This window comes from Neocloeon triangulifer, unplaced genomic scaffold (assembly GCF_031216515.1).
Source record: "Neocloeon triangulifer isolate White Clay Creek 2 clone unplaced genomic scaffold, ASM3121651v1 ptg000013l, whole genome shotgun sequence".
NCBI classification, from domain to species: domain Eukaryota; kingdom Metazoa; phylum Arthropoda; class Insecta; order Ephemeroptera; family Baetidae; genus Neocloeon; species Neocloeon triangulifer.
In genome coordinates, this window is record NW_026775555.1 from 8,023,102 (window position 1) to 8,033,697 (window position 10,596).

At 37.4% G+C, this 10,596-nt stretch overlaps 1 protein-coding gene across 3 annotated transcripts in view; it reads right to left on the reverse strand.

The window, feature by feature from the left end:
• LOC132198937 (optomotor-blind protein-like) overlaps positions 1–8,003 on the reverse strand; it is a 57,698-nt gene extending 49,695 nt beyond the window's left edge. For 2 of the 3 annotated variants that reach the window (XM_059623272.1, XM_059623270.1), the window contains exon 1: positions 7,236–8,000. In XM_059623272.1, coding sequence (XP_059479255.1) covers positions 7,236–7,675 — 440 coding nt within the window. In that variant the 5' untranslated portion in view covers positions 7,676–8,000. Of the gene's footprint in view, positions 1–7,235 lie in introns of all 3 variants that reach the window. The other variant, XM_059623271.1, reaches the window with a different exon arrangement.
• Between the last annotated feature and the right edge of the window lie 2,593 nt (positions 8,004–10,596).

A 10,596-nucleotide genomic window follows, 5' to 3' on the forward strand; every position in this document is an offset into this window, starting at 1 on the left:
TTCAAGAAACAGCCCTTGAGCGGCGCAGACTCGGCCAGACTCTCCTTCGCCTCCACGCAGATTTGCGACACCTCGCCAAAAAACTGACGCTCTCTGAAACGCTAGACCCTTTAGGGTGACACTTTTGGAGTTTCTCTGCTCTCGTGCAAATGTGGACTGCCTCAAGAAGTTGCACGACACGGTCCCAGTGCGCGCAATTAGGGTGGCGGAATTTAGTTGATTTTTCGGTAATAATGAGAAATTTTTATTTTCGTTTGTCTTTTTATTTGGAGAGCATGACGTGCGGAGAGCGAACGAGAGTGTATGTATAAATGGGGTGGAAACGCCAGGGGAGGGAATAAGACAAAAACAATAGCTCTCCGGTCTCCTCATTGTGCAACCCATCTGTCATCATTCAACTCTGCTGGCATCAGCCTTTAATGCTCGGCCCCAAGAAAATCCGGCCAAATCTCTTTCTAAATCTTATTCTCGCTAACAACAATGGGCCAATCCATGACTGCACGAGAATTGTGATCCAAATCTGCAAAATTTAATTTATAAAAATTAATTATCAACCAAATCGAATTGGAACACGAAGGATTGACTTTTAAATCAGCATTCATCAATTGATATCGACATACATCATAACTTTAAATTTATAATAAAATATTTTTTACTATGTGTTCTTGGCTTCAGTGGCAGTAAATTCAAAATTCACCCTTTAATTTTGATTATAATGCTATTTTAAAAAGTGAAAAATAGTGATATATAAAAAAATTATTTTATGAATGTTTTTTTAATACTATTTAATTAATATTAAAAATGTGTGTAAAGTAATTATCAAAGTAAATTCAAGGACTCAATTCATTCTTAATCCTCTATTCAACGAGTTGATCTGCCCGTGAACAAAGTGTGACCTGAGCACCTGAGAATGATGATTGAACATTGCACGTCTTGTTTCTTCACCCAGCATGATTCAATTCCTTTTTCTCTCTGGCATTCTCGAACGAGCTGCACCGATACATCAATAATTTATAAGAAATACGGCTGCTAATTGAGAAAACGCCTGCTGCACACTGCGGAGATTGATATGGAAAAAAATAATCATCATCGCGTCCGCCTTCACATATATATATTTTTATATTTTCATTCTACACATTCGCGCGGGGCGGATTGTATGTAAACCCGTTCCTTCGCTGATTTATTGTGTTAATGCAGTATCATCTTGCAGCTCTGCAGTTTGTTTTTAATGCACACGTCCGTCACTCATTTCTTCATATACTGATCCTCTGTGAGGAATCAAATTATTAATAAAAAGTAATAAAATATTGGAATGCTGATGTCTTGTCCAAACATGTCTTATAAAGCATGGAAAAAATTTAAAATCAGACTTTTGATTTAAAGACAAATGATTGCCATGCATTTTTAATGTCAACTGAATTGCTACACAAAACCGCAAGAAACAATTATACCGACAACAATTTATAATTTGATATTTTAAAAACCAAACCAGGATTATTATTATTATTTATACTTGTAATTGAATTCAGTTGTCATTCAAGCAAAGACAAATGGAGCGAATCCTGTATTGCAATTGTCTGCGAAAAAGAAAATTTTATTCCCTATAGAGCGTTTGACATTAATCTTGTCAGTCAAGGCAGGCAGCCATGTAGCATTTCCCTAGTCTGAATTAGTACACACCTATTGTGCAAATACGTGATACACAATGCGAGCAAATCGGTTGTAATGCGATTTGCATACACACACGGGCTAAAAGTGCATCACTGCATGCGAAGGCAAACGAGAACGGCGCGCACATGTTCCGAGTTTGCTTCTCTCAGCAGCACTTGCAGTTAATATCGTATTATTGCGTGAATGATTAACAAGCAGGATTACTTAAAGTTGTGTGCAGTGCTGTGCGCGCGAGAATTATTCACGAATGTATGTGCAATGCATGTCCTTAGAAGGGTTCCTTCCTTTATTTTTTTTTCTTGCAGCTTTGTAGCAGCACACATGTGCGAATCGGCGGCGGCAGACCAAAAGGAAAATAATGGGGAGGCCGATTGAATGAAAATTAAAGCACCTCTCCGCAAGCTGCGAAATTTGAATGCCCGCGAATTCGAGGGCTCTTCGCAAAGCACAGCCAAGGTGCGCGTCAAACAATGCGAAAATTTGCGAGGCGGCGACTTAAATCGCGACACCACAAAAGCAGCTCCGTGCATTTAAATTGTATATGTGTGTTCTGACTTGAGGGGGTTGCATTATTATATATATTATTTCCATTATAACAGAGACTCGAATAAAATACACACCACTTTTTTAATATAAGCAAGGTGTGAACAAAAAATTAATGAAATGAAATTCTCCGTTTCTCAGCAAACTGCAGGAAATTTCCTCAAGGACCACTTCTTCCGAATTCCGTAAAGGGGAGCCAAAAATCTGAACAATTCCGAGCACAAAAGAATGAGAGCGAGGAATTCTCGTGCAACCCCTTCTGTCCCATCGAGCGCCACTCAAATTTTTGAGGAGCCAGCACAAATTTTCCATCTCTTGGCGTTGCATCCTTTTCTCTTCCACATAATAGTGCATCTCGCTCTCAAAAGTTCTGCGAATGCATATTTTACTTATCAAAATTTTAGAGAAGGAAAGAGATTGCCCAGAGGTGCGTGCGGGAAAAAGAAAAGCAAGCTTATTTGGTATGCACGCGGCGCTCGCTGTTTAGAATTGGGAGAGATGTGTGTGTACAGAACGGCTCTGCCTGCACCCCAATAATATACAACACACTGCACGGCCACTTACGGGATAACCCCTTCTGGTGGTGGAGCAGCAGCAGTGATGATGCTTGCATTTTGACACTGCACGAGAGGCGCAAAAATAGACGCCGAGGGAGGAGAGCGAAAAGAAAGAAAGAGAGCACGACAGAAGCATCTCTTCTCCAACACCAAGAGCCAAACGCGCAAATTTTCACGCAGTTTTCTTTCGCCAGCTCGGAGGAGTGCAAAAGCTCTTTAAATATAAAATATAAACTGGATGCAATTGAAAAAAAAACAATAGGGAGGTGGCAATAGGGATACAATTTAAAACCATGCTGCGGTAAATGATCTAAATAATCATTATAATTCTGCATTAACTGCATAATTCCTTTTGCCAGTATCTCCTGATTTCGGAAAATTCCTCCTAAATTCGCTTTAAAACAAAAAACAGCTTCTTCTCTACCTGACCAATAAATACAAATAAAACTCCATTAAATTTATTATCTTTACGAGTTGAATATAAAATTATTAAAATTTAATTCTATTTGATGTATATTTTTATATAGTAGTCCCACTGACTTTTATTCAACTTTTTCCCTCTGCTTTTTTTCCAAAGCGATCAAAGTGCGTCTGCGAGCGCACAACCCTATATGAAATCAGCCTCCTCTCGATCCAGTCAGCAGAAAAAACGCGGCTGCAAAAATCGGGACAATGATGGCGGTGCCGAGTGCATTGTTGCCGAGAGAGCGGCTCTCTTTCTCATACGGAAAATGAGTATGTGTGTGTGTGCGAGTGAGAGAAAAAAGCTGATGTGTGTGTACGTATTTTTTCTGCGCTCGGCACATTGAGAGAAGAAGAGAGCCGAGCACACATATAGTGGAAGAAAAAGCAGAGAGATGCATGCGAAAGGGTTCACGGCGTGCAAAGAGAGGAGGGAGAGTGGCGGCGACGGCGGGGCAACCGTCGGGGCCGCCGCCGGCCGCCGCTGGGGCCGCCAAAACCCGCGCCCCCGGCAGTTCCTCGCGGCCGGGCCGTCGTATTTCTTGGCGACATATTTTAGCCGGCGGAGAGCAAAAGGCGGCGCTGCTGCATTTATGTGCAGGCACAAAGGGCATATTGTTTCTAGCGTGCAATCACTCTCCTGCACTGTACCCGCCGCCAGCATAATTAGCCTAATTGCAGGTTCTTATATCGCTAAGTTGCGCTGCTGCTGCTGCTGCGGGATTATCATGCGCGCAGTCACTCGTCTCGCGCGCGCGATCAATTCCAGTATTATTTGTACCGACTGACTGACTGATAGCTTTGTGTGCGATTTGCCACCCCAGAGATGATAATAAGCATAAATTCATGCGCGAAAATTGAATTGATTAACTCAAATCTTATGCAACTGCAAACTTCTTTTAATTGCTTGAACACAAGGAGAAGGAATCGGTGATATCTCTTAATAATTTTTTATAATTTTGCAAAAAATATCGAAATGATTATGTACTGCAAAATAATTTTTCAGATACAAATAGTTTAATTTAATCTTTTTAATTTTTTTGTAAATTACACCCTTCAGTTTTATATCGTTTCTAATCTATTTCGATAACAATGCAAATTTGTTCAGTTTGAGCACAAATTATTATTAATTTTATGCGACAATTAAAAACTGTCAAGTGACAAAATTAATAAAATATTTAAATCAGTCGCATTAAACTGGTGTATTTTAAATTTATCATCATATTTATGACGTCGTTAGAAAAATCAGCCAGTCTTTGCGTAAAAGAATATAGTTAAAATTCATAAATTAATTGAGCTCAAGCTTAATTGGAAATTTTTGTGACAGATAATATTTATTTTTTTTCGTCAAAGACTGCTATTTTTAGGGAAGGAGATGCAGTTTTAAATATGTTATTCAAAAATGATCTTTTTTTAAACATTTTAAAAGTTGACAGTGAATTACTAAAATAGTTTTTATATTGCTCCATATTATTATGATCTATTAGAGTTATGCATCAGATGCATGAATAAAAATTGATAATATTGAATGTCACAAGGTAAGTTGGTTCTATTAAAAAATCTTATTATTGAGACTATTATTTCTCGTAAGAAATTAATTTTAAATATTTTAAGTTAATATGTGTTATTGATAACAGTATATTTAAAATTTATATTTGATTAGGTTTGAGTAAATATTATGAAAAAACCTACTTTGTTATAAAGGAAAAAAACATAAATTTATGCTTATATTATTATAAATTAAACATAATAATATATAAATAATGTAAATTAAATATAAAATTGTGTATATAAATTTAAAATTAAATTAATAACAAAAAAATAATTTAACTTAGAAAAATTGAAAATTCACAAAACAATGCCTTTTTATGCTGTCTTGAAATGTACTATGTTGAATAATTAAATATTACAAATAAAAGATTCTCTAATGAAATCAATTCCAGATTTAAAATAACTTCTGCAATTCAATTAAACCCCTTCTTTCCCCTTGCTTCTCATTATTTCATTTTCATCCACCATGATCATGACGGACAATGCGACGGTATGTCTGCTGCTAAATGAAAATCAGGCGCGAAACACAATCAATTTTCTGCACAGCGGCGGCGACGGCGGAGAGAGAATTAATAACAGCTCTCTCGCACTGTGCGGCCCGACAAAGGCCTAATTAGGCTTTATGTTCAATGCACATTAAATTAAATCGCATTATGCTTTAATTAAAAGCGCACACCCTGGTTCTCGTAAACGCCACCGCCGTGATTTTCCAGCATGGATTAAATGTATAGAAAAAAGAGGCTGCGCAAACCCCCTATATATATGCTTAATAACGATTAAACGCTGATGCAGCGGCTTTTTCTTGACGCGCAAGAGCTCGGCGGCAACACTTTCCACCTACATGAGGCTAATTACTCTTTCAGGTGACTCGCTCATGGATGCCGAGGGGTGCGAGTCTGGCGCGCAATTTGCAGCGCACACCGGCTTTTTACACCCACCAGCATATTTTTTTCCTACATAAATCGCAGCCCGCAAACGCAAATCCAAAATACAGCACACGCTCCATTTCAATCAAAATCGGCTGGGGTTGAAAATTAAATGACTTTTCAATTTGCGCCGGAGGGTGCAGGCTTTTTGATTATGCGCGAGTTGCAACGTTAAAAAAACCTCTTTCTTACAAGTATGCAACTCAGAATAAAAAGAGGCAGGTTTGAGATCAGGTTTTAATTAAATAAACATGTTTTTCTTATTAATTTTTTTTATAAATTTCAGCAAATAATTATTTATTTATAAAACCAAAGAGGATTTTCTTCTTAAGTATATAAAAATGATTTCTTAAAAAAAAATTATAATAATAATACTCAAACATGTATCAACTATTCTGGTTTGAGGGTTGATTAAAATAAATAAGGTTTTGCTTATTTAGATAAAAACCTGCAAATGATTTTTTTTTTGCCGTTTTAAAATAGTATTATTCAAAATATTCCATATCTTTTGTAAACGGATTAAACCTATTTTTAACCGATGTATATCTCTTTGATATGTGTGAACAATGAAAATTCGTTTTAAACAAATATAAACTTAATAACATTGCAATTTTTTTTATAAATTTAATTAAAAAAAAATGTATACGTATATTATTTTACATTATGTAATTTCATATAATTTTTAGTAAACAATATATAATTATTTAAATGAATAAAAAATATTATTTAATGTATTTTTGTTAACTATATAAAATAAAATTATAAATTTTATGATAATTAAGGTTATATAAAATATAGTGATAAAAAAGTGTAGTTATAGTTCCCATTTGTACATACTTGCTCTATCGACAAAATATTATTCTTTAAAGTATGAATTAAGAATTAAGGTAAAAAATTAATTTAAGAACTGTGTTTTTGCTGTCATATTTTTGCTATTTAATTGTTTATTAATATTATTACAGTTTAATATCTTTTCCTCTCTGCTATAGAGTAGGATAAAATTGTCCAGAACTTAACTATTTCCTATAAATAAATCTGACGAGCAACAAACACACAATTGACGTTAAAAGCTGGAGAGGAATATTCTGAGGATCGAGAAAACACATTTGCGGAAAAAGCTATAAATATATAACGCGCTTTTCTATGGCTTCGCGAGCCCGGAAAAAGTGCCAAATATAACAATGCAATAATAGAAATCGTCCACATTAACTGGCATTTGGCGGCAACACGAGTGGAATTGGTGAGCTAATGCTTCGGGAAATGGTTTTGACGCCCGCTAAATAATCGAGTCTCGCCGCCGAGCCGCGACAAGGAGAGAAAAGCGCGCGCCGAGCTACCTGGGGTCGCGCTCGGCGCAGAACGAGCGTGCATTCGCCAATAAACGGCACCCTGCGTTTTTCGCGATAAAAATTTCCGCGAAAAAAAATCCTTAGAGCTAAAAACAAAAATCACGAATTCGAATTTTGGTCTCGCGGGTTATTATGAAAATAAATAAATTTGAATAAAAAAAAATTTTGAAACTCACCGGCCAGATTTGGTGATGACCATTTCGGTGCCGAGTTTGTGGAACTTTTCCCACAGGTCCTTGCCCTCGAGGGTGACTTTGGGGTCGTCGACGACGCCGTCCTCCTCGGGCTGGATGGCGCGCAGGGGTCTGGGGACGGTGGAGCCGGGGCCGTTGCCGCCGGCCGTGGCGACGGCCACGGCGGCGGCCGCGGCCGCCTGTTGCGCGGCGAGGACTTCTTCGTAGGAGGCGCCGGCGGACGCGGGGTGGCCTGGCATGTGAGGTAGTTTGGGCAGCAGGGAGCCAGGGTAGTGCGGGTTCGCCGAAGGGAAGTACTGCGGCTGGGTTAGCAGCGAGCTAACGCTGAAGTCCGTCGGCCTCTGTAAGAGGAAGGGGTGGTACGCAGCCATCGTCGTCGGCGAAGTTTCGGGCGAAACTACGTCACTCTGCTCGAATCTCATGGAGGTAGATTTTTGGTCGGCTTGTTGGGGGCCAATTTTGAAGCTGTCCGTCGGCTACGCACTGGTTTTGAGATATATAAACGTGTCCTCACTCTTCCGGATCACCACACTCGCATGGTCACCGCACCCTCGCGGCAAGGGTGGTTTTTTTTTCTTCTTCTTGGAAGCACTGCGATAATATGCGAACTAAATACGGATGCACCTTGCGCTCGCGAAGCGTCTTCTCTCGGTCGGCTCGAAAGCAAGTCTGAAATGCTGCCGGGTCTTTCTTGACGTGAAGGGGGAGAAAGAGACTGCGAAAAGCGGTGGTGGTGGCGGGCAACACAAAAAAGACAAAACTATGAGGCCCAGGCGTCACACGGACACATCTACCTCGGTGTTAATGAGAATAGCGCTTTGGGATTGGTCGCCTAGACACTTGGCCAGCCAATCGGCGGGCCCGAGTGACGCTAGGGGTGTTGGCACAGTCGTCTCTGACAGGGCAGGCGTGAATGGAGGGGATGTGTTAGACCACGAAAGAAAGGGAAAATATCAACTTTTTGTAGTGTCGCGATGGTGGGGCGGCCGACACTGCGAGAGGGGAAGGATTAACACATGAAGGCGTCATACCGCAGAGCTGCCGCTCTAATGTTCAGATTCGCCCAAAACAACAGCTTCCCACCGGCTTCAATTTATTGTTTGCGCTTCGTTTTCCACGCTTTTCCGAACAATTGACAACGTGGCCATAACTTCCAGGAAATTTAAGCAGCGAATTTTAAGTGAATATTGATTAAAAACTTAAAACGAAAATTGTGATTTTTTTTATTTTTTGGAAAGAAAATTTGAGAAAAATTAAATAAATAATATAAAAGATACAATGCAATTAACAGTTAACGTATGTATTGTAAAACTTCTAAACTTTTCTGAAATAATAATTAAATTTTTTTCCATTTATTTTCCTCACACATTTGCTAGAACTGATTGGGGCTTTTCATTCAAAATTTATGACAATATATTTAACAATTAACAACTTTAAATTTTTATAACAGGTGTGGAAGTAAATTTAATTAAATAAATTAATTTCGTCAAAATACAAAAAAATGTAAAATTTCTTGAGACATACAATATAATAACTTTTTTTTAATTTAACAGCTTTGTAGCTATGTAACGAGATATAAAATTATACCTTTATTATATATTCCTTTTGTCATTAATAATATAATTCATTATATTATTCTATCGTACAATTTGTGAAGTTTTGATTATTATAGTGAGATTAATATTATATAAAAAAGCCCTCCTCAGTGTTTTAATTATTCAGAACAGAAAAAATTCACACCTAACAAAAAATTTATTTAATTGACACGTTTAGGCTCCAGATAGAGTATTTTCTAACATTGGCGGCCAATAAGGTCCGGCTTGAAAACGGGTCTGATTGAGATTTTTTCAGAGTGACTAATTGTAATTAATATGATATTTTTGCTGAACGCCCTATATTTATTTTTAAAATTTGACCGAACAATGAATTTAGCTGCAAATTATTATATTTTTTATAAAAATTGACGAATTCCTGGAATCCTAATAAATGAGCAATTGCATTAGTTTGATAAAAATTCATTTGCTGGAATAGTATAAATACTTTAATACATTGATATTCATGAAATATACACTGAAAAAAAAGACGCTCTAACAGACGAATGCAAGCGAAAAGTTCGTCAATTAGAGCCGCGAGTGCAAGGGAAACGAAAAATGCAAGCTAATCAATTAAACAAACCTTGCGTCGGCCGCGCGTCGAATCGTGATCAAACTGACTAACCGGCGGTTGTCTTCTCTCCCGGCTATCGTCGCTTCGGCCGTTTTGGCGACGATTTTCGCGGATTTTCGGCCAAAATCCGCAAGCAAAACAAATAACAACCATGCTGGATGAAACTACAGCTGATACGGATCATCTGGTCTGAATATGGCGCAATTATCATGTGTTTTCAATGAGAAAGGCGGCAACAAGAGATCCAACTCGACAAAGTTAACAAAATGAAATGAATAAAATGAACTCGGATTTCTCTAAGTTTTAGATTTTTTGGGGCAATGAAGTATCAATTAGATTAATAACTAAAGCATGGGGAATCTCGTGGTGTGATTAATTTTTTGATTCGAGCAACCGTCGTTGAGCTATGAGAATAAATACGCGCCGGCCTCTGCTTTTCGCTTCTCTCTCTCACTCGACGGCTGAACAAGCGGCGGAGAGCAGCGCGCCGGATTCACCAGACTTTTGCGCGAATTTTATTTTTTATTAGTTAACGTTGAGATAAAACATTCAAATTTTCAGCATTGGTAGTGAACTAAATGAAGTAATTTTTTATTTTTTATTTTTTAAAAAATATTAATCTGGAGCAAAGTTATTAACGTTTCCGCGAGAATTTTGTAATTTTAATTTTTAAATTAGATGAATAATTTTAAAAATACAAAACCATACAGAAAATTGGAGCTAATTAAATTATCTACAATTTCTTTCATGGTCTCTAGGTCGTCAAAATTTTTTATATTTACCTACGGGATGACCAAAGTCAAAATATTATTTTTTCTTAATGAAATAAATTTTTTAGAATTTTTTGAAGATAGCCAATCGATTGGAAATTTAATTTTCATCCTAGAACTCAAATTTTGTGAAAATACAATCAGAAGTTTTGAAATAGGAGTATCCGTTTTAAATGTTGCTACTCGGCCTTGTCGGCAGTTTAAGAAGGCATCCGTTACTTATTTATAAATACATATCCGTTTAATATATTTTGATGAAATTTGAGTTCTAGGATGAAAGTTAAATTTCCAATCGATTGGCTATCTTCAAAAAATTCTAAAAAATTTATTTCATCAAGAAAAAATAATATTTTGACTTTGGTCATCCCGTAGGTAAATATAAAAAATTTTGACGACCTAGAGACCAT